Raw genomic sequence first — 27069 nt, forward strand, 5'->3', positions numbered from 1 at the left:
ATAAAATTGTGTTTAAAGTAAACAGTGGAAGAGACTCTCCCTTCCCAATCTCTAGAAGTCACTGTCATGAATAGTTTGGTGTGTTTCCTTCCCAGCTTATATGCGTGTGTGTGTTTCTATTTTTTATGGTCTCAAAAATAGTCTCAATATACAAACCAATCCATTCATTGCCTTGCTTTGTCACTTGACAATGTATCATAGATATGAGTTTTCCCCTGCTTAGTGCATTACTTCCTGCTTTTGGAAACCTGTTGCTGCTACCCCTGGTAGGTTTCTCAGATTTTTTCTCAGGTATCCTTTGTATGAATGAGCTGTAGAAACTAACAAACTTTCCGTTTTTAACTAACTCTCTTTGATGGCTATCTAGGCAGCTTCTGATGTTGTTTTATTTCAAACAGTGCTTTACTAAATATTCTTATATAGATGACTCTACACACTTACATAGCTAGTTCTGTATGATTAACTTCAAGAAAAATAATTGCTGAGCCAAAGAATTTGCACATTTTAAATTTTTAAAGTAATGTCAAACTTAAAGAAAAGTTCCAAGAATAATACAAATAGTATCCATATAACCTCTGTCCAGATTTTTTACTTGTTCTTATCATTTCACCCCATTTCTTTATTATTTGCCTGCTCCCCACCAAAAAAGTTTTTTTCTAAACTCTTGGAAGGCCTGCTGCAGATATCATGGCTTTTATCCCCATGAAGTATCCCACATACTTCAGTATATATTTCTGTATTTCCTAAGGATAGGAAAATATTCGGTTAATAACTGTAATAGGACAGTTGTCAACTTCAGTAATTTAACATGGATAAAATACTTTTATTAAATCTACTGTCTGTATTCTAATACTGTTAACTGACCCCCAATGTTCTTTTTAGCACTTTTTCCTTCTAGTACAAGATCTAGTCCAGGATCAGATATTGCATTTCATTGTCATGTTGATAAAGTCTCTTTTAATCGAGAACACTTTTACAGCCTTTCTTTGTTTTTTGTGATATTGTCATTATTAAAGAATACTGCCCCTACTTTGAATAGAAGCTTCCTCTTTTGGGGTTTGTCTGATCTCTCCTCATGCTTAGAACTGGGCTATGCTTTATGCGTTACGTAAATGATGGTGTGTCCTTCTCAGGGTACCACATTTGAGCACATGATGTTCAGCTGCCCCTCATGGTGATGTTAAGAACTGCATATTTCAAATTAGGGTAGGAAAAAAGTTCACTTCATAAAACTTTTTTGCCAGTGTATACTCCTGCCACAGTTTGTGAGATTCCCCCCACCACCCCATGCCCCTCCTTATGTGGGGACCACCACCAATCTTCTTAGTTTATGTCTAGTTAGTACACTCTGCTTGTTAATGCTTTATTTGAAAAAGAAAGCAACACATGTTTTTTTCTCATTTTACTTTGAGGTATGCTTTAGTATTCTTATGTCTTAACAAAGGCTCTCCAAACATCAAAAATGCGAGAGTCACATGGTCTTTTGTAGGCCTAAACTCACTGGGACTTGGACAGTCTAGAGGTGATGATGAAACTAGTGGCTCTGTGCTCTGTAAAAGCGAAACAGAAATCAGTTCTTTTTTTCCCCATTTTGGATAGAAACGATGTCCCTGTCCTCCATATTCAGGGACATTTATCTCCATTTATCTTTCCTGCTTCTTTTTCATTATCTGCTATGAGGAAAAGGCTGCATGGGATTAGGAATTGAAGCCGCTTTCAAGTGCCCCCTCCACCTTCTATCAGGTGTGGACCCATGGCCACCATCCTCGCCTCCCCTGGTTCATGTAACTGGTTAAGAAGGGGCTCTGGAGGAGCTGGCCTCCCGGAATGGTCTTTGGGGCTGGCCCTGCCCTCCCTCATTGCTGCCGGAGAGGACAGGCGGCCTGGAGAACAGGGCTCATGCCAGGAGGCAGGCAGAGCAGCCTCACTCGCACATCTCACCGGCTGCCAGCATCAGTCAGCAGCGCCTCGTGCGCCCCTCTGAGATAATTAAGCATTATTATCCCTATTGGCAGGTGGAGACGGTAAGACAGAGTGGTTAAGTGACTTGGTTATAACTGCTGGGATTGTTTGAGGGAGAAGCCGTGCCAAGAAGGGAGGGCAGTTCAGAAGGCCAGAGGAACTTCAGCTATTTAATGTGACTGATTATTTTAAAATAGCTGCCGGAGGGTGGGAACAGGAAGAGAGGCTAGAAGCGTGGCTAGTGGACATTGGTGAGGCAGCATATTACCCTGTGAATAAGGAAAAGACCTAGTGGAGAGGGAGGTGGGAGGGGGGATCGGGATGGGGAATACATGTAACTCCATGGCTGATTCATGTCAATGTATGACACAACCCACTTCAATACTGTAAAGTAATTAGCCTCCAACTAATAAAAATAAATGAAAAAAAAAAAAAGAAAGGAAAAGACCTAGTATACCTGTGAAAACGAGTTGCTACCATCTGTCGATGCTTACAGAAGAGGAAGGAAAACATGGAAGGCCTTAGTCAGCTCAGTGAGGTTGAGGAATACACCCCACGGGCTTCCCAGAGCAGGACAGAGGTCCCCAGGATGGCCGCGTAGACGGAGCAGCCGCGCCTCAGAGCAGCAGGAAGCTCGCAGACAGAGGCAGGACTAGAAGGGGCGAAGTGTGGTTACCTGAAGGTCACAGGGGAGACCCTTGGGGCAAAGGCGGGGCACCAGCACAGCCTGTTGGCAGAGACAGAAGCAGATTAGACCGGTTAACCCAAATGCTCTCAAGGGGCAGACTTTTCAGGAGCACTGATAGCGCGGCCCAGGCTTGGGGGTTGCACCAGGAGAGACCAAGCCCCACCATCCCTGATGATTATCACTGCCGGACTCCCCGCAAAGCGCCCTCCTCAGGGCAGAAGTGGTATTGTTCTCTGTCCCTCTGCCGCCCGTGCCCTTGCCTGGAGGGTACAGACAGCCTGCTTGTCCAATGAATGAAGGCAGCCAGTGAATTTTTAGCCCTTGTCTCTTTACCCTTTCTTTTCAATTATAAACTCGAGAAATCTGTGATACATATATATATATATATATATATATATATATATGTATCAACTAAATGCCCACATCTCAGCCATCAGGGGCTACTTTGGGGGTGGATAGTAAAAGACAGCTGTTTACCCTGACAGTATAGTACAGGGAAACAACGCCTGTGTGGTTGAAAACAGGGTGTGTATGTGTGTGTGTGTGTGTGTGTGTGTGTGTGTTTTCCAGCTGGGAAACGTCACCAAATGGCCTTTCTGTTCTTCACACATGAAACACACACTATCATCCGCATATTTTTAGTTAATTTATGTCCAAATAGGCCTTTCTCTTGCTGCTGGAAAATGATGTTTGGGCTGCAATTACCTTTCGCAGCATCTCACAGAAGGGTTTCAATGCTCACAAAGCTCAGGGGGGAGGCAGCCAGGACCCCACCGACTGTAAATCTCTCCATTTGTAGCTATTCAAATCACATATTTTATTACTAGTACGAAATATATTGTGTCATTCATTTCAGAGGAGCAGCTAATGCTTCAAGAAAAGCTTTGAAAAACATTCTATTTAGAAACAATTTTGTCTGCAGCCAATGCAGTGTGTCTTTTTGGGTTGTCTTTTCTCCCAGCCGTTTTCTCTGTTCTGTGTGCCATTTGCATGACAAATAAGACCATCCTCTCCAAAAGCTCACCTGTTCCCGCAGCCGGTTTCCCACCTAAAGTTCTAATTCTCTGTATGTTGCATCATAATCCTTAGCATGGTAATAAATTACAGTGTCACCATCAAGATTGTGGCTTCTGGAAAGAAATAAGCAGTGGGGCCAGATGAACTCTCTCAGAAGATGGAGAGATGGAGAGAGTGTTTTCATGCAAATTCCTGGCATCCTAGGGAACTAGGAACGGCCTCTTTATAATATAGACTCAGTTGCAATCCAGCAGCCAGAAGCCATTTCCACTGGCTGTTAGAAGCCGGTAACGCTAAGAGAAAGATAACCTTTTCAGCGTAAACTTCTTTTCCTTCTAGGCTGATATGGGTCTTATCTGGAGAAAAAATCACTTTGCTGATGAGGTTGGGAAAAATGGGTCAGTGTACTTTCAGAGTGCTTTAAATAGAGACATTCATTCTAAAATACCTTCTTAATTTAACACTTAGAATCATGTTAGGTCTCTGGGCACCATGCAGTGGACAGGAACAGGAGAGCAGGAGGGCGTGTCCCGTGGATGTACCCTGAGGGCAGGGACATCGGTGTCTGAAGTGTCTACTGAGGGCTGCAAGGAGCCCCTTCTGGACAGATGCCTCATCGAGGCTGCTCAACGACATGTTCAGGACAGTCACTGCTGCTGGCAGTGTTCCACTTGCCACTCCAGAGGGCTGCTTGCTATATATGATGTAAACTTCACCTCAGTTAACCCTCTGTTTCCCTCGGGCCTTAAAAATACTTAATGGAAACTTTGATGAAGCCAGCTTATTGACCTTTCCCCCCACCATTTTAAGATCTTTTGAGGTTCCGTGCAGTAAGGCAAATACTTGCCATATATAGGCTACCATTCCCTCACTTGTGGCAGGCTTCGCTCAGCAGTCACGGCACTTTTCCTTGCTGAGTCCAGATGAAGCCTTAGAATCCTTCTCAGCCCAGCTGTTAACAATGACCAGAGTTGGTATTTGAGATGAGACTCCACTCAATCCATGACTTACGTTTGATTGGTCTATGCTAGTGATTCTTAAAGTGTAGGAGCCACATTGAAAATTTGTTTGAAATGTAAATTCTCAAAGCCAGCCCCAGAGCTAGTACAATTGAAAGTCCAGGTTAGGGCCGTGTGATGTGTGTTTTAACAGGACCGATTCTGATGCACATTCGAATTTGAGAACCACGGTTGCAGACCAATGCGTGTGCTCAATGACTGCTCATTAGAATCACCTGAAGCATGTTAAAACTCACCAATGCTTGGGCACCACTCCCAGAGATTCTGAAGAAATTGGATCACCTATTGGCATTTTAAAATAATAATAGTAATGACCTTCCCCAGAGTGATCCCAGAAGCACACGCTAGGTTTACTGGGTATGTCAGGAAAAGATATTGACCTGGTCTTCAACTAGTGCTATGTAATTAAGATGCAGCTACGCAGGCCTGGACTGACCAGCTGAGTCTGTGGACACTGCTAGCAGAGTGAGGGTGGGTTCTCCCTTGGGCGTGTTACCGTCATCATCAGAGCTGCATTCTGACTGTGGTCCTCCAAACCACATCAGTGGAAGCACCAAGGACCTGTCCTTGAAGTCCCCACCCTACAGCGCTCATGTTGCTAGGCAAAGGGCAGTCCTTCAGGAAGTAGACTTATCAACAGCACTGAGGAGATATTACAGAAGGCCCTGTGGTTTATCTGCTGGGCTTCCACCTTAATGTTAGAAAGTTCCCTCACCCCCAAATCCCACTACCATCACCACCCCCCCCCCCACCACAGTAGTAGCCCATGGTGGACCTGGGAATTTAACAGCAATATTTTTAACTAGTGCCTGATAAAATGGCATGTACTCAGTGTATCCATTTCCTTGGACTGCTGTAACAAAATACCACAAATTCAGTATTAAGAAGAGGTGGCAAGAATACCCAGAAGAACTATACAGAAAAGATCTTCATGATCTAGATAACCATGATGGTGTGATCACTCACCTAGAGCCAGACATCCTGGAATGTGAAGTCAAGTGGGTCTTAGGAAGCATCACTACGAACAAAGCTAGTGAAGGTGATGGAATTCCAGTTGAGCTATTTCAAATCCTAAAAGATGGTGGTGTTAAAGTGCTGCCCTCAATATGCCAGCAAATCTGGAAAACCCAGCAGTGCCACAGGACTGGAAAAGGTCCATTTTCATTCCAGTCCCAAAGAAGGGCAATGCCAAAGAATGTTCAAACTACCGCACGATTGCACTCCTCTCACATACCAGCAAAGTAATGCTCAAAATTCTCCAAGCCAGGCTTCAGCAGTATGTGAACTGTGAACTTCCAGATGTTCAAACTGGATTTAGAAAAGGCAGAGGAACCAGAGATCAAATTGCCAATATCCGTTGGATCATCAAAAAAGCAAGAGAGTTCCAGAAAAACATCTATGTCTGCTTTATTGACTACGCCAAAGCCTTTGACTGTGTGGATCACAACAAACTGTGGAAAATTCTTAAAGAGATGGGAATACCAGACCACCTGACCTGCCTCCTGAGAAATCTGTATGCAGGTCAAGAAGCAACAGTTAGAACTGGACATGCAACAACACACTGGTTCCAAATCGGGAAAGAAGTATGTCAAGGCTGTATATTGTCTTATATGCAGAGTACATCATGAGAAACACTGGGCTGGATGAAGCACAAGCTGGAATCAAGATTGCTGGGAGAAATATCAATAACCTCAGATACATAGATGACACCACCCTTATAGCAAAAAGTGAAGAGGAACTAAAGAGCCTCTTGGTGAAAGTGAAAGAGGAGAGTGAAAAATTTGGCTTAAAACTCAACATTCAAAAAACTAAGATCATGGCATCCGGTCCTATCACTCCATGGCAAATAGATGGGGAAACAATGGAAACAGTGACAGACTTTTTATTATTTTGGGCTCCCAAGTCACTGCAGATGGTGACTGCAGTCATGAAATTAAAAGACGCTTACTCCTTGGAAGAAAAGCTATGACCAACCTAGACAGCGTATTAAAAATTAAAGACATTACTTTGCCAACAAAGGTCTGTCTAGTCAAAGCTATGGTTTTTCCAGTAGTCATGTACGGATGTAAGAGTTGGACTATAAAGAAAGCTGAGCACAGAAGAGTTGATGCTTTTGAACTGTGGTATTGGAGAAGACTCTTGGGAGTCCCTTGGACTGCAAGACCAAACCAGTCAGTCCTAAAGGAAATCAGTCCTGAATATTCATTGGAAGGACTAATGTTGAAGCTGAAACCCCAATACTTTGGCCACCTGATGCAAAGAACTGACTCATTGGAAAATACCCTGATACTAGGAAAGATTGAAGTCAGGAGGAGAAGGGGATGACAGAGGATGAGATGATTGGATGGCATCACTGACTCCATGGACATAAGTTTGAGCAAGCTCTGGGAGTTGGTGATGGACAGGGAAGCCTGGCATGCTGCAGTCCATGGGGTTGCAAAGAGTCGGACATGACTGAACTACTGTACTGATCTGAAACAGCAAGCAGTTTTTTTTCTCTCCCAGTTCTGGAGGCTAAAAGTCCAAAATCAAGGTGTTGGCTGGGTCATGTTCCCTCCAGAACCTCCAGAGAGGAATGTGACCCAGGCCTCTCTCCTCATTTCTGGTGGCTGCTGTTAACTCTTGCCATTCCTTGGCTTGTAGATGCATCACTCCCTTTGCTGTCTCTGTCTTTACTTTGCATGCCCTCTTCCATCTCTGTGTTGTCACATGGCCTTCCTGTAAGGACACCAGTGACTGGATTTAGGGCCTGCTCTAATCCAGTATGACCTCACCTTTTACTTCCTGTTACCCAGCAAAGGGCTAATGTGCATAGAAGCCGATACTATGGCACTAGCATTTGAGAACAGGAAGAGCTTTATTGTGAGGTCGACCAGCAAAGAGACAGGAGACAGGGCTCTTAGATCTATCTCCCTGATAGATCCAGGGTTGGGTCATAGTTTTACAAATTAGGGGAGGAGGGTTGGTACATGGACCACTGGTAGGGCAGGTTTTGATTAGAGGGTTTTGGAACGTGGCCGTTTATGGTATGGTAAAGGAGCTGCAGAACTGGTCTTCATGAACAGTGAACCCTTCGCTTCTGAAAGGGTTTCAGCATTCAGGTTCCATCATGTCCTGGTCCTTTGGTTCTGTGGGGTGGAGAAACTTTGGTTCCAGGTGTTATTTGAGATCAATAAATTCTCTGCATACAATTCAGTTGTATGACTTGCAGTTTTGTTCCTATTGCCTCTGAAAAAATGACTCAGTATCTTAGAAACAGAATGGGGCCAGACTGGAGCTGGTTCTGTGGTTACAGTTCCATCCCCAAAAACCAGATTTCCAAATAAGGTCACGTGTACTGGTACAAGAATTTAGAAGTTGAATGTATTGTTTTTTGGGGTTGGTGGGGAGGCAAACTCAACTCACAACACTCCATAAATTCTTGTTTAATGGTAACAATAATATTCTTAGTGGTTTACATATATATACATGATATATATATATATATCATGTTGGATCTTCAAAACAACCCTAATATGTTTTATATATTATAAACCTATTTGAGAGTGGGCATTATGAAATTCAGAACCACTACATGACGTCTCAGTCATAAACCTATCACTTCAAGGGGATTCCTTCTGCAACATGATTCCAATGATTCTATGACTGACAATACTCAATTTTCATCAGTGTCTGGATTCCTGTAATATCTCCACTGAGACTTTGTCTCACACCTGATGGTGGAGAAAAGTACTGTAGCAGTGCCCAGACAGCTAGAAACATTACCCTTCTGGGCATCTCTACGATGAATACCTAGGAACTGAGAAACCAGTGCTGTGATCAGACTGTAGCCTGAAAAACTCCACAGTCGGGTGGGTCCTAGAACCAGAGATATGAGCTATACCTCTCTAATGTCACTGCAGCAAGGCAGCGAGCTGGCTGGGTGGCCTTGGGGATCTCTATCACCCGAGAGTGGGGCTGAGTGTCATTCTTGTCAGGTTCCCGGCAGGGTGCTTGCCGAGTGGGTGCTGCATAGATGTTTATTGCAGGCTGGCTGAGCCTGAGGGACTACAGTACCTCTAGGCTGAAACCTTCTACCTACTGGCATCACTGTTAGTGGTAGGTGTGGCTGTGTGTTTTTAGCAGGTGCCCCTGAATGGCTGGGTTAAAATTAATCTGCTGCCAGACATCACTTCCTAGTTTATCAAATCACACACACACAGCCTTTGTAGTTGATCTCATACCTGAGTTAAGGCATGATTATTCTGAAACAAGCTTCTGGAGGAAGTGTCATACTTGTGAAGAATGCCGAGCTTTACCTGGAAGGTCGGTGTATGAAGTACGCCGATGATGGTGAGCTGCCTTCCTACCCTCTTCTCTTCTCTCTCCCCCATGTCCCAACAGTGACTCCTATAGCAGCTCTAGGGAACCTAGTCCCTGGTCCCTGCAGAACGTACACCTGTGCCTTCAGCATCCCTGGGGGACATCGAGGCATCTGGTGCTTGGAGGAACCCATGCAGGGGACAGTGCTCTCTTCAAGCCCAGTGTCAGCCCCTCTGGCCCACAGGGTGCAGAGTCCTTCCAGTGGGCCTCAGCTGTTGTCTGCCCACTGAGAATTCATCCCTTGTGCTTCCTCCCATCCAGCAGAGTAGATCACTCCTTCCTTATGCCTCTTCCTCATGCCTCCATTGGCAAGAACCAGGACCTTCAGAGCACTTGGCCATCACAGGGGCACCTTGACCTTGGTCTTTCTAGTCCAGACTTCTCTTCTGGAAGAAGGACCTTCCTCATGTGAAGAAGCCCCAACAGCTGCAGTGACATTCTACTTCCTTTTCACCTAATCTCCTGCATGGGGCTGGTCACCATCCTCTACATTAATAGATTTTCTTTCATGTAATTGAAGATGAGTTAAATAATCCATCATAATTACCTCTGAGCATCTGAAGGCAATGCTGATGATGTGATGTTTGCAAAGCTGAGAGGGAACTCTAAAACCCCCGGGAAGGAAACCACCCAGCCCCTTCCCTACCGCCTGCCTGCCTGGAGGTCAGCGGCCCCTGCTCTCTTGGCGGGGGGCCTTCGTGACACAACTGTCACCTGCCTGTCCAGGGTCACTCTTCTCAAGGGCTCTGCCACCTTCTGGGATGGAGGCAGGGTGGTGACAGCCCGAACTCTGTGTTCAGTGAGGCCCAACGGTGCAAGGTGGCAGGAGGGCTGAGGCGCCTCGCCAGCGGGCCTGGCGCTGCCAACTCACATGCAGTAGGGAGGTGCAACAGCTGTCACAGCGGGCCCTGGGGTCTGCCCCAGACTTGGCAGAGAGGACACCTTCAGACTCCCAGATCGCCTCTTTGAAATTCAGGAGAAGCACGCTTTCGTCTCCCTTCCCCGTTCCCTGACACAAACAGGCACAAAAGATAAGCCCTGACTCTTATCCACAGACCCACATGACCAGATTTTCTCTGCTTCTCACTCTCTCTCACACACACTGGTAAGTTTTCACTCAGAGTCTCATTGCCTCTCCCTCTCTCACACACACAGCCTGACACTAATTAAATCCCGCTCTCTCCTACATTAAGTAACCCGGGTGTATTGTATTGAGAGACCCCTCTGCTCCAGGGGAGCCCCAGGTCCTCTCCGAGTGTGGCAACATCCCCCACCCAAAGGGGGCACACAGCATGGGATCTCTGAGCTGTCGGACACTGTGTTTGACAACTCCTGGTTCACTGGCTGGATTTTCCACCTCTCTTCCCAACCATGGTACCGAGGAGATAAAACCAATAAATTCATTCATGTTTGGGGGGATGGTGAAAACAGAGCATCCTGTTGCCTCCGCAGCCCGAGCCTGCCCTCCAGGCATTTGTCACGTTGCTGGCATTTGAGTTGAGGACTCTCCCACCACAAAAGCCTGCCACAGTCCTGGGGGAAATCAGGGCTGTCTTCGTTGCGGAAAGCTGGATGTGTGCCTGGGGAGGTTGGGGCCAGAATGCCTTCGTTCCTCCCAGACCCCAGCGAGGAAGCCAGATAAAAATACACTTTGCAGTTTGCTCCTTTTTCTGTCACTAGTGCTCAGATTAACCACTTATACATTTTTAAGGTATTTTTTGCTGAAGTCCGATGTGTATCTCTGGTGATTTGAACAGATCATGAGAATGGTCAGTATAAAAATAGCCTCCTCCAGTCAAGGCAAGGGGCAGATGAGAAGGGGTTGGAGGGAGCTGTAGGCCTCATGTATTATGGAGGCAGAGCCCAGGCATCTCAATGGAGCCGGGGCAGTGAAGTCCAGTGTTTGGCGCGAAGACCTAAAAATGAGGATCGTTTTTTTCCCTAGAGGATGATGAACTCTGCCCCCGTGAGTGGCATCAGTGCCCAAGAGTGCTGCCCTCTCTATATATCCCCCTTCAGAATTCCATGCTCTGACCACCCTTCATTGCTGGCAGTTACCTTCCTCTCTGCTACCTGCTACCCACAACATCCGCCTGTGCTCCTCTCTGCCTGGACTTCCCTCCTCCACATGCTCTGCCTGATTAACTAGTTACCAAGTGGATAGCATGGACCCTCTGTGCCTGGCCCTGCCCCAGCACTGGATGGATAGTAACCCCGTTTTCCTCATGACAACCTGAGTATGTAAGTGTGGTCATTACCTCCGTTGTGGCAACAAGAAACAGAGGCACAGAGAGGTTAGGTAACTTTCCCTAAGTCACACAGGTAGAAAGGAACAGTACTGGTATCCACATCTGGCCAAAGACTCCAGAGAACTGCCCCTCTGACTGTTCCTGGCCACCTTCCCTGACCCCTTCCTGTGTTAGGGAGTCTCCTCCAGTTCTCACACACCCTGTACCCTCCTCGGCCTCCCCCTCCTCACTTTCCATCTTGTAAACAGTACGTATAAAGTTTCTGTTTCTTGTCTGCCTTCCCATTCCCCCTGCAGCTTGAGGGCAGAGCCCCTAGCTAGCTCAGCTCTGGGACACCAGCTCCTCAGGAAGGGCCTGGCACAAAACGGTGCCCACTGCCTATCTGTTGACAGGGTGCATGTACAAATGGATGAATAGCAATCCCCTGCTTCTCAGGCGGCTCAGTGGTGAGAAACTTGCCTTCCAATGGAGGAGATGCAGACTCGATCCCTGGGTCAGGAACAGTCCCTGCAGGAGGAAATAGCAACCCACCCCAATATTCTTGCCTGGGAAATCTAATGGACAGAGGAGCCTGGAGGGCTACAGTCCATGGGGTCGCGGGGAGTCGGACATGACTTTGTGGCTGAGCTGGTAAAATAGGCTGAGATCTGGCAGACAACCTGAGGACGAAGCCGAGAGCCAAGCTGGAAACTTCCTGTCGGGGGTGGGGCGGGGGGGCGTGGCTGGAGGGTAAGACGGGGAAACAAGCCTAAAAGTGGCCGGTTAGGAAAGTGTCTGCAGCTCTGGGTGTCAGCCTCACAGAAGGGCAGGGAGGAGAGCCAGCCTCTTTCAGTGCCGGGCAGGGTAAACCAGGGGCAGCCGGGGCCGCCTGTGGACTGCAGAGTGAGGACAGCCTGTCCCCCGGGGCTGGAGCACAGGGTGCGGGGGGCAGAGGGTGATCTTGTGGTTGGGGGTGTCCGGAGGTATTACCTTCACTGTCTTCCTGTTTTGCTTGCTTAGCTCCCTTCTGACCCAAGTGTTGTGACGCGTACGTACAATACTGTGGGTCAGCAGAGCCGCATCTGCCTGTCACGGCTCACGTAGCTGATCTCAGGCAGTGTGCTATGGTAGTGCCTCTATGTTAGTTTCACTGTTCCTCTCACCCACGGTGATGGTAGAATCAGGACATAGGGAACTGAGGGGTGAATGCAACCTCAGGCCCAGTCACCACCTCTGGTGTGGAGCAATGCGGAGTGCCCACACGTGGTGTGAGAGAGACCAGCCCTGCAGATTCCTCTGCCTGGGGACCCCGCTGTCCTAGTTCGCAAGACATCGGGGTAGGGGTGGAAGGATGGACGTGTGTGCCCAGTTTATTCTTACTGACTTTCCACTGGGAACTCAGTGGTTGGACTGACCAGGCTTCTCCTTCCCCCAGGGAGGCAAGATCCCCGTGAGATGGACAGCTCCAGAGGCCATCGCCTACCGCAAGTTCACGTCTGCCAGTGATGTCTGGAGCTACGGGATTGTCATGTGGGAAGTCATGTCATTTGGAGAGAGACCCTACTGGGACATGTCCAACCAAGATGTAAGTGTCAGCTGCTCCTGGCTGCTACCACCCTCACCCCAGGGGTCCCAGGGCTCTGGCATGCCAGGCCCACCTGGTTTCTCACTGGGCCTCGGGTCCTGAATGTGAAGTGTCTGGCGCAGGGGATGCAGGGACCTCCTTTGCACCAATGTTTGAACTAATCAAGAACCCAGCACAGAGATGTGATGGTTCCTATGACCCAAAAGCCTGTAAATGTGCCCTGACCAATCCGAGAGATGATGGGCTGGTTCTGAATGGCCTGAATCATGAATAGATCAGGTCCAAAGTTGACCACGGAATTGTACCCTGCTGCCAAGCACTTGCCTGCGTGCCCTCTGTCACCATGTGTGATGGAGAGGAAGCAGTGCTGGTTGCCTGGCAGGACCTGGCTTCCAGCTGCTCTGCTCTGATGGATGTGCTGTGTTGAGCCAGCAGCAGCTTTTGTCTGACTTCTGTGTCTCAGCTCTAAATGGAGGAGTTCGTTGTAAAGGCCCTTCTTTCCTGAGAATCTGCTCTTCTGAATCCTTGGCACCTGTAGGTGAAGGAGGTGCTGAACAAGAGTCCCAGAGCTGGTCAGCTCCAGACGGGTCTTGGGAGGGGACCAAGCTGAGTGGTCAGCAACACCCCTCCCTGACCCGCAAGGGATAGGGAGACAGGAAAGAGAGGCATCATCTGAGATACTTTTAGCAGAAGCATTTTAGGGGTGTTCCAGATGGGACCCTTTGCTCCATAATTACCAAAAAGTGGATAACCTTTTGTGGATGATTTGCTTCGATAAGGTCACAATCAAAATCCTACCTTGATTCCCCCCACCCCATCCCTGGGACCGCTCCTTCTTGTGTTCTAAATATATACAGTTCCTTTGGGGCTAAGGGGATCGCAGTCTGCAATATCTGCATTTCCTCTGTTCTCACTTGCTCTTACCATCACTGGGGAGCAGTTATTATCTTCCCCAACTTCCAAGGAAAAAGAGACAGGGCTGGCCCCGTCCAGATGGGGAAAACAGCCACCCCAGGAGCACTTGAATCATGGGCGTGGGCTCCCAAGGCACTGGTAAACTGGAGAAGTTGGCCCCCAACCAGTCCTCTGTCCAGTCAGAGGTTTCCAGCCATAGCTGTTGCTCAGAAGGTTGAGAAAGGTGGTGACCTGGGCACCCAGAAAACACTTTCTAGTGAGACAGAAGAGGATCTGGGTGCTTAGTGGTAATGGCCCCTGCTCCGGAGGGTAGAGTGACTTCAGCCCAGAGCAGGCGAAACAGCTGTCTCCTCAGCCAGGTTCTACTGCCGACCATGGGTGGTGTCTAGATCCTCTATTATCTCTGATTCTCCATGCTTTGCCTCTGCTCCTGTAGCGTGTCGAATCAGTAAGTGTCGGGGTTGATGCCGAGGCTGCTTTCATGAAATCAGCTGCACCCTGGTTCCGTCCACACTGTCAGCTAGATGAGTAATAAATGTTAGCCAGAAAAAGCAGACCCATTTTGCCCTGTCCAGAGACTGTAATCCGATTAAGAACAATTCAGCACATGTGGAATGGATTAGGGAACTCTGACAGGCAAGACTTGACATTCAGGATGTTCTCAGCAAATGTATTCACCTCTGCTGAAAACAAATGAAGTTTCTGATATTAGACTTTCAGAAATCCCAAATCATTCACTCAACAGACACTCAGAGTTTGCTAACTGTGACTAAGCATTGTGCTCACTGGCTCTATTCTTTGGGGGTTTACAGCCCAGCACCATATACATAGGGCTATGGGAACATTTGGGGGTAGGTAAAGAAGGTTTCCAGATATTTAATGCTTGAGCTGGGCCTCAAAGGGAATTGGAACATCTGCAAAGGAGCAGTTTTATTCTCCTTTCGTTTTTTGGTTTTTTCCCCTAAAATAAAGCCTTTCACCATTGTGCCAAGTACCAGTCTACTCTCTGTGGAAGGCAGAGAGTGACTTTTGCCCATTCAGAAGGCATCTCCCGACCCAGCCTGGGAGAGACCAGGAGGGGCTCCCGGCTGCAGCCCGACTCATCAGAAACCACTGAGGTGGTGGCAGTAAAGGATTTTACAGATGACAATTGAAAGGCTTTAAGAAAGAGAATTGCAGAGGCAAGTCGGAGTGCTGGTAATTGGGCTTCCAGAGCCCAGGAAGTTCTTTGAACATGTACAGAGAGTTTGTCAGCCAGAGAGAGAACTTGGAAGTTCTACTGCTTGGATCTGATTGACAGAGATAATGAGAGTGGCAGTGTCTGTGGAGAGGAGCTGCGGTTTTATTGAAACATCAGAGCTCAACTTAACCCCCTCTGCCCTGGATCCTCCACTGCTCTGAGCTCCTCCACTTCACTCTCCACATGGAAGGTCGAGGAAACCCGCCCACCGCCCAACTCACTAATAGACAGTGCATGTCTGGGGGCAGTTGGGAGCCCCGCTGGGGACAGGAGGGCAAGGGGAGGGGTCCTGCTCCTTTCACAGAGGAGCACCAGCCCTGGGCCCCTGGTCCAGACTACCTGCCCCTCGTCCCCACCCAGCCCCGCACCTGCCATCCCAGGGTACAGGTGAGCAAAGGCAGCCCACCGCACCTGTTGCTGTAGGCCATTCAAAGTGAGTCAGGCCTGCTCTGTGACAGCTCCCGAGATGTTCTCACTGCCGCACTCACCATCAGCTTCTCTCTGGAAATACCATCTGATCTCATTTCAGTTGCCAGTCTTTCAACATCCATTTATCTCATCCTGTCATGGATCAAGGAGAGGGGCCCAGGCAGAAGTGAAGTGAAAGTCACTCAGTCCTGTTCGGCTCTTTGCAACGCCAAGGACTATAGCCTGCCAGGCTCCTCTGTCCATGGAATTCTCCAGGAGAGAATATGGGAGTGGGTAGCTGTCCCCTTCCCAACCCAAGGATAGAACTCAGGTCTCCCACATTACAGGTGGACTTTTAACAGTCTGAGCCATCAGGGAAGCCCAAGGGGCCCAGGACTTACTCTGATTTTCAAGTCTGCTCAGCAGGATGCCCTCTGACCCCAGGTTTGGGTCACATCTTTGTTCACAAGTCAGATGCAGTCACCGGTGTTGGGACTATAAATCCCAATTCTCCTGCCTCCTCTTGGCTTCCTCCACAGCTGCCAGTGAGGCAGGTGTGACAAGGAGTGATCCCAAAGCCCCATTAGAGGACCACAAGTACTTTTTTGAAATAATGATGCTTTAATTTGAGTATAACTTATATGTACTCAGATAATTTAGAAAACACCAATCCTTAAAAAGAGAATAAAAATCTTCAAATGTATAGTGCTTCAATGAAGGACATAAGTAGATGAATGTTTTTGTTTAGTAGCTCAGTCATGTGAGACTCTTTTGAAACCCCATGGACTGTAGCCCACCAGGCTCCTCTGTCCTTGCGATTTCCCAGGCAAGAATACTGGAGTGAGTTGCCATTTCATTCTCCAGGGGATCTTCCCAACCCAGGAATCAAACCCAGGTCTCCTGCATTGGCAGGTGGATTCTTTACCACCTGGGAAAATCATAGATTAATGTTACCCATATACCAACTAATGATTTGGTATTTTTTCTTTGGAGCAGAGAATAAAGCGTTTATTTATTAATTTTTTGTATGTGTAAGAAGCATCGTTGCTCCCAAAGTATCTACTCGAGCAATAACAGCAAAGTTGTCCAGAAGAAATAGCAGATGGAATAAAGTCCAATTTTGTAAGCAAAATTGGGGAGGGGGTTCCTCTCTCCTCTATCACAGAAGGTGAGACACTGGGAGAGAGGTACCATTTAACAAGTCCCCACTACATGCTTTCCAAACACCATCTTCCTAAACCTCCAGATGGCTGGTTGCAGAACAGCAACACTTTCTGCAGAGAAGACCTCCACTGTAGTAGCCATGGCCACAGTGACAGCCTCCATGTGATGATGGGATCCTTTCCATGACTCTCATGTTTGGCCCTCAATGCACACCGCCTCCTTGTATCTGTGCAGTTTCAGGAAGTCAAGTGACTCTCCCATGTTTCTGGAGCTAATAAGAAATGGAGTTAGTATTTTAACGGATCTCCAAGGTCTGTGTGCTCAATGGCAATGCCACACCATTACCAACACAGTGTGTGGGGCTTCAGACCTGCAGGGAGGAGGAATCAGTGACTCTTTGATGTCCCCTTAAAAAGAAAGTCAGCACATCAAACAAACAGAGGAAATACAAAATCAAACACCAGAACAGTCTTCCGAAGATTCTAAAGAGGTGGTATGTAGAGGAGACAAGGGCAAAGCGGCTCCATGGCATCCGGGCTAAAGCTCCCAGACCAGAAGAGTCAGAGCATGCCAGTCTCTCCATGTCGTGCCAGGAGCGCTTAGGTCAGCTGGTGGCACCTCTGAGCTATGCCCACAGAAGGGCTTTGCCTCCAGTGCTCCTTCTTCCTTTGGGCAGACAGAAGAGGAATCTTGTTGGGGGGAGCATTGGTGTATGGGAGTCTGGCCATGAGATAATTTGAGCAACGAGGCCAGCAGTTTAGGGGAACATGAGCTGCCTTGCATTGGAAGACTTTGGGGGGCCCAACCCCCTCAAAGAAGTTGAATCTGGACACAAACTCCTCCTACCGTCCCCACCAGCTTGTAAATTAGGCAATCCAGAGCTTATGGAGCCATTCAGCGGGTATTCTTTGTCCCCATGCTGAGTGGGAACTCTGTGACTGAGCCCCTCCACCTGACTGCCTGGAAGGAGCTAGAAAGGATGCCCCGTTACTCACCCTCTTGGGTTACTTGGTTTAGCTGCATATCCCCATTTCCTACCATGAAGACGTCAAACAGCTCCAAGGACTGTTCTCCAGGCTGAGATCACTGTGGCAATCCCACGGAGTCTGAAAGAGTAGGCTTCAGGGTGTTCAGAACTTAAACTCAGATATCTCTATTCCCAGCCCTGTCCCTCCCTAGCTGCGTGCCCTCAGGTAAATGACTTCCCTGATTGCATGTTCATTTCCTCATGGGGAAAATAGGGCTAAAATGGACTCCTGAAAAGGTAACAGGTAATCTCATTGACAATAGTCTGGCCGAGATAAACATTTGTTGGTGGTATAACATATTATTCAAAAGTTGCTGGTTTTTTATAAAGTGATCATGTTGGTATGGTTTGTGTGCTTGTTTTTCTGAAACATTGTGGGGTTTTTTTTGCCACAGTGAATAGAAGTAATAATACACCTTGATTGTCTCTAATGACTTCAGGTTATTATATTATCTCATTCCCCCTCATGCCCTGAATACCATGCATAGAATTTGTAACAGTATAAACTAATCAAGAATATTCACTTTCTGACCAATTTACAAAGTAAAAAAAAAAGAATAATCAGTTGATATGAATCTGACATTTTTTAAAGTAGAAGCAAAAATACCTGAAAATTCCTGAGCTCCAAATTATTTCCTATGTTGTTAAAGGTCTTTAACTGTTTATGTTAATGTAAAATCAACGCTTAATTATTATAGGGTATAAACATATAAAGAAACAAAAAGACAAACACAAAGGGCATTCATATTTCTACCCGCCCAGAGGCGTCCACCCTTAGCTCCAAGTATAGATCCTTCCAAGGACTTTTCTATGTATGTGTGTAATTATTAGTCTTTGTTTTGTTTTAGTTCTTGTTTTTCTACAAAAGTGAGATCATACCATAGGTATGATCTTAAGCACTTAGGCAGCCTGCTCTTTTGCCTAATATTATAATGGGAGTATATTTCCATTTCAATAGGTACATTTTTGCAACATCTTAAGGCCTGCACTGTATTCCATTCCTTCCATTGTGCTATGAGTATGCCATAATAAATTTGTATGTTTAGCACTGGGTCGCTTATAATTATTTTTACTATTTCCAAAACCAGAGAGCAGGCGTAATTAATTTAAATGAATTGGAAACTGAGAAGTAAAGGGTGCTTACAGATCCTAAAATCTTTACAAAATTATCCCCTGGAATCTGTGAAAATTAACAAAACCTGACTGAAGATATTCATGTTGGATCCCCTTGTTATTTCTATCATTGTCATTGTACTGAACCAGTTTGTTTAAATTATCTTCTATCGAATTCCTATTGCTGCTTCATGAAGATTAAGGCAGATAATGTCTAGAAAGCATCTAGAGGGTCCCTGGCATGAAGTAGGTTCTCCATCACATTGTGATCCCCGCTCTCCCTCTCTCTTCCCATAGCAGTAGCAGGATGAGGCCCACCATGCTTTGCAAATAGTGGGTTCACTGCATTTCCACATGCATTGTTTCATCTGTCCTGGTGCCACCAGCTGCCAGGAAGGCAAGACTGGGCCTGGTATCCTCTCAAAGGAGAATCTCCAACCGTCCTTTAGCAAACATTTCATAGCCATCTAGTATATGTCAGGCCCTGTCCCAGTAGCTGGGGACACAAAGACACAATAAGATGCAGGCCCTGCTTTCTGGGAACTCATAGTCTAGGGGCAGAAGCCAAGTGCCCATAAAGTCTATTATAGTGGGAGGCATAGGGGCACAGAATGAGGACACCTGGGGCAAGGAGGCTCCACGCTCAGAGGCTAATTTGTGAATGACTGGCTAATGACTCATTGGCAGTCATACCTGTTCTCGTGTGTGTCACTGCAGGTCATCAATGCCATTGAGCAGGACTACCGGCTGCCCCCTCCCATGGACTGCCCAGCTGCTCTACACCAGCTCATGCTGGACTGTTGGCAGAAGGACCGTAACAGCCGGCCCCGCTTCGCAGAAATTGTCAACACCCTGGACAAGATGATCCGGAACCCGGCAAGTCTCAAGACTGTGGCTACCATCACCGCCGTGTGAGTCCAGTAGAGCAGGGTGGTGCCTAGGGGCGGGGGTGGGGGTGAGGGTGGGGTCTCATAGTTGGGCAGAGCCCTGAGCAAGGCTGCTAGCCTTCCAGCCACTGCGAGCAAGGAGAGATGGCTGAGCTTATCCACAGATAGAAGAAGTTCCAAAACTCTTCCCTTCCTTTTCCCCCTCTACCTTTCTGAAATATCCCCTGTCCCCAGCACGGGCTGTAAACAGATGATCAAATACCTTTCTGGCTCTCTATGTCCATTGGCCTCAGATAGACTGGGCACAGACTCTGTAATTATTAGGCTTATCTTATCTGACTGATATGAGACCCCACTTCTGGGCAATTCTGTTTCCAGAAGACACCTTTCAGTGTATGAGGCAGGGGGAGCTGCCGACTTGGAACCTTGGCCAACCTGACGGCTATGGGACAGAGAAATTTAGAGCAGTTGGTTTTGTTACGAGCAAATGCACAGAACTGTCAGCTACTGTCAGCAACTGTCAGCTGTACATCACTCGTCTACATTTGCAGAGTTAACTTGTTTTTTAATTCATCCTTTGGACCAGAGTGTATTGGGTGCTTATGTGCTAACAGCCATGACCTCGCTGGCCGTATAGAATGAACAAGATAGACATACTCCCATGGAGCTCAGAATCATTTAGGAGCAGTACACATTAATCAGATGATTGCCCAAAGATACTCCAATTGACGCTTCGCTGGCCAATGTGGCAGGGAAGTGTGTGATACTTGGAGAGCATATACCTTGGTCTTGCATGAGGGAGGCGGCCCTGATGCCTCTTTTTCAGTTGAGAGCTGAAGGGCGAGGATGCATTAGCTGAGTGAAAGTGAGGTGGGAGTAGAGGGTCAGGGTTCCAGCCTGTGCAGAGGCCTGAGCATGTGAAGCACAGGGCCGGTGTGTTGGGAGTGCTGTTTTTGAGGAGATCGGGTGGGGACTGAGGCTGGGAAGATAGGCAAGGGCCAGATGCTCAGAGCCTTTAGGTCCTGCTAAGGCCTCTGAGTTTTCATAGCAATGATTACCCACTGAAGTGGGTCAAGTTTGACATGAATCAGGGGTGGGATGGGGGTTCCTATCAGGATCACATCTACCTTTTTTAAAGAGTACAGGCTAGTGTGGACTTGATGTTGAGGGGAGCATGAAGACAGACTCGATAGGAAGACATGGCAGTAACCATGGTAGAGATAGCATCTTGAATCAGGCTAATTGTGTAGAAAGAAGCAAATGAGTTTGAGAGGTTTTGAAAGTCAAATCTTTGTGACTTGGTGAGAGGTTGGGCGTGGATTCTGAAGGTGAGGGCGATGTGAAGATGGCACCCTGATTTCTGGATGTGGTACCTGGGGATCTGCTCTGAGAGGATGCAAGAGAAGGTTAGTGGTGGGCTAGTCTATTCCATTTCTTTCAATCAGGGGAGGACGGAACCAGGAGAAAAGAATGTTACCAATATTGGGGAGGTTGCAGTGAACTTCATATATTTGTAAAAGAACCATGTCTTTGGTTGGTGAAGTTCTTAGATTTCAGTTTACAAAGGAATTGTGATCCTTCTCTTCCCTTCAGACTCCACGCTGTGTCAGTCTGCCGGTCTGGGCTGACTGGCCTGGGACGGAGCCCACGGACAGGGGGATGGGCCACCTGGCCTTGAGGAGCTGTGCCAGCTCAGAACTGTGTAGAGAAGGAAGGGTCAGCCCCGGTCTCCTCCACTAATCCTCATCCCACCAGGGGTGCTGAACCTCCATGAAGTTCACCATCCGTTCAGAGTGTGGCTCTGCCCACGCCCCCCTGCAACTGTAGGGTCACTGCTCGCCTCTGTCTCGCAGGCCTTCCCAGCCCCTCCTCGACCGCTCCATCCCAGACTTCACGGCCTTCACCACCGTGGATGACTGGCTCAGCGCCATCAAGATGGTCCAGTACAGAGATAGCTTCCTCACTGCCGGCTTCACGTCCCTCCAGCTGGTCACTCAGATGACGTCAGAGTAAGTGAGGTCATCACCTCTGTCCTGCCTGAGGGTGGCGGTCAAGGCTCCCTCGCTGCTGTCCCTTGTGGTGCGGGTCTGGCCTCATCCTCAGAGCCCCACGTCGGGATAGAACCAGGCCTGGCAGAGAAGAGCCTGGGAAAGATGGAGGGGTGAGGCGGGGAGGCTGAGATTTATTCCAGGTCCCAAATGAGAGTTCCTCCAAGCCACTGCCATATGTCATTTGCCTAATCACCAAGAGCCCTTCCTCCGTTTAAGTTTTTAAACTCAGCCCATCAAAGAGAGCATCCAGATGGAAAGAACACAGCCAGCCAGCACTTTAAACATCAGAGCAGGAAGAGGCAGAGCACTGATTCAGCAGCAATTGCCCATGCGCCCGGAGCCTGTCTTCATCCTCAGATAGCACTTGTAAATAAGCAGACGTTTCCAGCCCCCACAAATTATTTTCCAACTGCAGCCCCCACAGGAGTGTGAAGGAATACAAAAACTAAAATTATTCAAATAAGATGAGAGCCAGAAAGGATCTTAAAGACCCATGCAGTCCATCATTTCCCCAAGAATGTTCTGAGCAGCACCCGTTCTGGGAAATGTTAATAGGTTCTCCTTGGAAAAAAGGTCCCATGGTCAAATAAATTTAGGAAATACTGAGTACTTTATCACTCTCCTGGAGATTCACTCCACATATTAGCACTGTAAAGGCCATGAAAAATCCTGAGATAAAGAAGCCCATGGAAAATTATTAAATACCGTGGAACTGTATTTCAGAAGGCAGGGTTTTGTGGCCCTACAGTTTGGGAAATCTGTATCTAGTTCCACCCCTTCCATTCAGAGATTCAGAAAGGCGATGGCGTTAGTGCCTGGAGACTGGGCTGTCAGGAGTGACAAAGAGGGAACTGAAGCCTGCTTTCCTGACTGCCAGCTCTGTATGCTCCCACCTGTCCACCCGGGGACACACGGGGCTGCACTTTGCTGCACTTACACTGAGTCTTCTGAGAGCCTTTTAACTACTGATGCCTGATTCCTACACCCAGATCTTCTGATTGATTTGGTACATGGTGACACCTGGGCATCCGGATGTTAAAAGGTAATTCTAATGTGCATTGGCTCTAATCTGCATCTGAATTACAGTGGGCAAGAGTCAAATTCTGAACACACATGCATACACACACACACCAGCAGGGACCTGACCAGCTGCCCCACTGCAGCTGGGGTTGGTGGCCTGTGACACATATTTCCCCTGGTCAGTCTGCAAGGTGATGGACAAACACCTATTGATCACCTGTGCTGTTTCAGACACAGTGCTCTGGGCTGGGATTCCATCCTGGGGCAGGCCAGTTACTGAGTCCCTGGGGAGCGGTGGGGGTCTTCCAACTCTAGCAGTTGGGTGTCAGGGGGACAGCTTATTGACCCTCAGCCTTCTGTCCCAGACTCCTAGTCTGCAATCAATTTTCCTAGAGTCCAGCTTCATGTCTCTCAGGTTTATTCCCTCCAGAAATGATGAAACCTCCACTTTCTCCTGGGAAATGGCTTGGATGTCCCTCTAGCCTTGGAGCCACTAAACACCAGAATTCATTTTTTCACACTTGAGTTCAATTCCCAGTGATGCCTTAAAAAGCCCTTGCCATCATGAATTATCATCAGACACCAAAAATAAAAAATAAGCCCTTCCCAGTGGAAAACCAGCTTCCCCATCTTACAGAGCTAAAAAGGATGCCCGAGTTTAGGGGTGGAGTGTGTGTCCGTGAACACAGGACTGTATCTGATTTCCCTCTGTCATGGGATGAGTATGAGGACCTGCATCCCCTCATCCTCCGCAAGCCTAAGGAATCAAGTGGAGTCATTCCTTCAGTCTGGGAACAGCCACATGATAAAGCGCTAGGGGAAGAATAAAAGGAAAGTGAAACTGAAAATAAAAGGATTTAGTTCAAAGTTAAGAATGTCCACACACTATTGGAGCAATTTCCTTTGCTTCTTGAGTGATAAAAGGCGGAAAAAGAACATGTGTAACTAAATAAAGTAGATTGCAGGACAACTTGTGAATTCAGAATTCAAGCATACCTCTCAAAAGTATTTGCTGAAAAGACATGGACAATTTGACTAGGCCAGCTACAACCCAAGGGAAGCTGACCACCAGCTGAAAGGAGGGTTTGGGAGGGCCCAGGTGTGGACGGGAAGCCAGCACAGGGGCTCCTCATGAGTCTCACGTACAGTGTTCAGAGCCATCTGCTCTGCTGGGGCAGGGGGGTCTTCAGGGAATACAGTCAGGATGTTAGAAGAATTCTGAGAACAGCTGTGTAGGGTAACTGAGAGCCAGGCCATCCTGAGTTTGAATCCCAGCTCCACCACTGCTTACCTGCTGTGTGATCTTGAACATGTTACTTAACTTCTTTGAGCCCTGCTTGCCTTGTCTATAAATGTGCAAATAATAATAGTACCCACCTCAGTGGTTTGTGGTGAGAGGTAAGTGGAATAGTATATATAAGGCACGTGTCTATTGTCTACCCGCAGGACACAAGTGAGAAATGATCGCTGGTAAATTATTATCATCGACTCTGAGTGGTTTGGCAGTTTTTATAAAATGCTTCCATGGGTATAAATGAATTAGTATATGGCACGTGGGAAGCACTCAAATAATGTAATATTATTAGCTAAAGGAAGATGCATGGTCTCCCCAAAGTCAAATATAAGCCACAAACTTGTTCGTATTAAGACTCACAGCTCAAAGATGAATCCAGTCCAAATCCCTATCCTAAACATCTTCCTTGGATTCCTGCTTGGGCAGATATTTGAAAGTTATTTTGAGATCACCCTTCTTAAAAATTCATGACATTAAAATTCTAACAGAAGCAGAAAATGGAAACTCAGGGGAAAACATCAGAAAACCAGGCAAGCCCTACATCTTTTCAATCACAATGGGCAATCACTAATTTAGGCAGAAACCTCACAGAATAACCGAAGCCCCATACAGTGTGTGCTTGGAGTGTTAAACAGAAAATAGCAGAGGAAAGTTCTAGTCCGCCTAGGGTCATGGACACAATGAAAGGGCTGCTCCAGAACCTGCAGGTGAAGAAGAATGCACAGCGCTTTCAGGGTCTTCTAAGCTGGAGGGGGCAGTGGAAGCAGGGGCCACTGCATGGAGAAATTGAGATTGAGAAAGGGAATATTAAGTTAGATGTTTGCCAGCCTCAGATAAACTTGGGCACATTGGATTCTAAACACATTTTCTTGCCTACCCCACTATTATTAGAAGCTTGCCTTCTGTGATGAATTTTGACCAGTGGGAAGCACTAATGTCCCTTCTTTGTGGCTTTTTCCCTCCTAGAGACCTCCTGAGAATAGGGGTCACCTTGGCAGGTCATCAGAAGAAGATCCTGAACAGCATTCTGTCTATGAGGGTCCAGATGAGTCAGTCACCAACGGCGATGGCATGACAACTCTTGTTTTCTGTGGGGAGGAGAGGAAGGAAAAGGACTAGGCTCAAGGGGAACCAGAGGTTGACCACTGTGGAATGATCTGGAGAGACTGGCTTCTCACCTGAGAAATGCGTTCTCATAATGAAGAATAAGCTGGACCTGTTCCTAATAGGCAACCTTCATTTCTCAGTGACTGGTGCACGTTTAAGGTGCCGTGGGGAACCAAATATGTAAGGATAAAAATACATAAAGGTGATGTTCAGTGGAAGTGAAGACAAAACAGTAAGCATCAAAGACCCCAAGAGTGAACTCAGCTCGCACCCTGGGTGGGCTGGAGTCATCCACCGACAAGAAGAAAGGGAAGGAGGTCGAGGGAAGAAACAGAAGTAATTTCCCATTTTCTTCCTCACCAATGACGTTCTTTTCTTTTCTCCTTTCGTCCTCCTCCCCACGAGCCCTCTCCCTCCCCGCACATCCATCTCCCTTTGCTCATGACTCGTGTAGGGAAGTTTCTTCAAACAAACCCCAGCTCCTGAGACTCCAGATGTTCTGTCAGTTGCCAAAGGACCTTGCTGACCACTGCATGGGGGATCCAACCAATTCAATTAATGTCTTCATATTGAAGAAGAGATGTACCTTCAATTGAAAACCTTGTTTTTCTTTTGTTTGCATTTTCTGCAAAAAGGAAAAAGAAACCACAAATTGGAAAAAAAAAAAAAAAACCTGTTTCCGTGTGCAAAGGCACGCCTATGTATGTCTGTGTTATCAAGTAACTGCTTGTTCGTAACAGATGCAAACAAGAAAGAACTGGGAAGTCTTTGCCCCTGGAAAATCCACAGGGGCTGGAGCATGTTGTCGGTCTGGTTTTCTGATTGGCCCCGTTGGCCTGTTGGCTCAGTGGGGAGAGAAAGTAGGGAGAAAAATAAAATGAAAAGGGGAAAAATCTCTGGAGGGCTTGCAAATTCAGACAGGAAACAGGTGAGTGGTTTGAATTGGATGCAGTGTGGGCCATTCGAGAATGATACTGACTGATTCGTTATTCTTGGTGACATCTGAAGAGAAGGAGAAGGAAGGTGTTTCTGGAGAATGTTCTTCCACATCCCCCGAACCTAATTCAAGACGGTGAGGAAGAGAGTTCTTCCCCTCGTCTGGGGACTGGCTTGAGCTATGTGGCATCCGAGGAACGTTTCAGATGTGTCTGTGTTTCTCTGCATTCCTTCCTGTACCTCATTGTTCAATTCACTTTTGTAAATTCCACCTAACATTTAAATATTTTTAATTTCTCCTTTTACCTTAATCTCCTTGCTAATTTTATCTGTCTAATTAAAATGAGCAGAAGCATGTCCGGGTTTACATAGAATGGTGTCAGAGTGTGTATTCCCAGACGCCAGTGGGTCCCTCCCTATGGTATGGGAGAATCCTTAATAACTGCCTTTCTTCCCCTAATAAGGGGTGGGGGGCACATCCCAGACCCCACGACACCCAAGCAGAATGTGTGAGAACCACTCTCACTGGTGTGACACACAGACATTTGCTCAGTCGTGTCCGACTCTTTGCGACTCCGTGGACTGTAGCCCACCAGGCTCTTCTGTCCATGGGATTCTCCAGGCAAGAATACTGGAGTGGGTTGCCGTTTCCTTCTCCAGGGTATCTTCCCGACCAAGGGATCGAACCCAGGTCTCCCGTATTGCAGGCAGACGCAGGCAGATGCTTTAACCTCTGAGCCACCAGGGAAGCTAGCGTCACTGGTGTGAAGAAGAGCCAAATAAACGGGAGGCTCCAAAGCCTCCAACATACAGCACAAGAAGTCACTGGCAAATTAACATAAACCATCACCAGCAACACAGACTCTGCCCTCAGCTCAGTTTACACACTGCATTGGAGAATTTCACATCCAAGTGAATTTTGTGAAAGCCACTGAAGGCTAATCCAGGCGCTTTCTTGTGGGGTCTGTGAACATGCAGTTGGTGGGGGGTGGCCGGTGGTGCGGTGAGGCAGTGAAAAAAGCTAGGTTTCCCACTTAGGTAATTTC

At 47.4% G+C, this 27069-nt stretch overlaps 1 protein-coding gene across 2 annotated transcripts in view; it reads left to right on the top strand.

Moving 5' to 3' along the window:
• Positions 1-26390, top strand: part of EPHB1 (EPH receptor B1) — a 451560-nt gene extending 425170 nt beyond the window's left edge. For both annotated transcript variants that reach the window (XM_043874863.1, XM_043874864.1), the window contains 4 exons: positions 12712-12861; positions 19446-19639; positions 21469-21624; positions 24947-26390. In XM_043874863.1, coding sequence (XP_043730798.1) covers positions 12712-12861; positions 19446-19639; positions 21469-21624; positions 24947-25055 — 609 coding nt within the window. In that variant the 3' untranslated portion in view covers positions 25056-26390. The remainder of the gene's footprint in view (positions 1-12711; positions 12862-19445; positions 19640-21468; positions 21625-24946) is intronic.
• Positions 26391-27069: the final 679 nt, after the last annotated feature.

The sequence above is a fragment of the Cervus elaphus genome, chromosome 19, assembly GCF_910594005.1.
Source record: "Cervus elaphus chromosome 19, mCerEla1.1, whole genome shotgun sequence".
Lineage (NCBI taxonomy): Eukaryota > Metazoa > Chordata > Mammalia > Artiodactyla > Cervidae > Cervus > Cervus elaphus.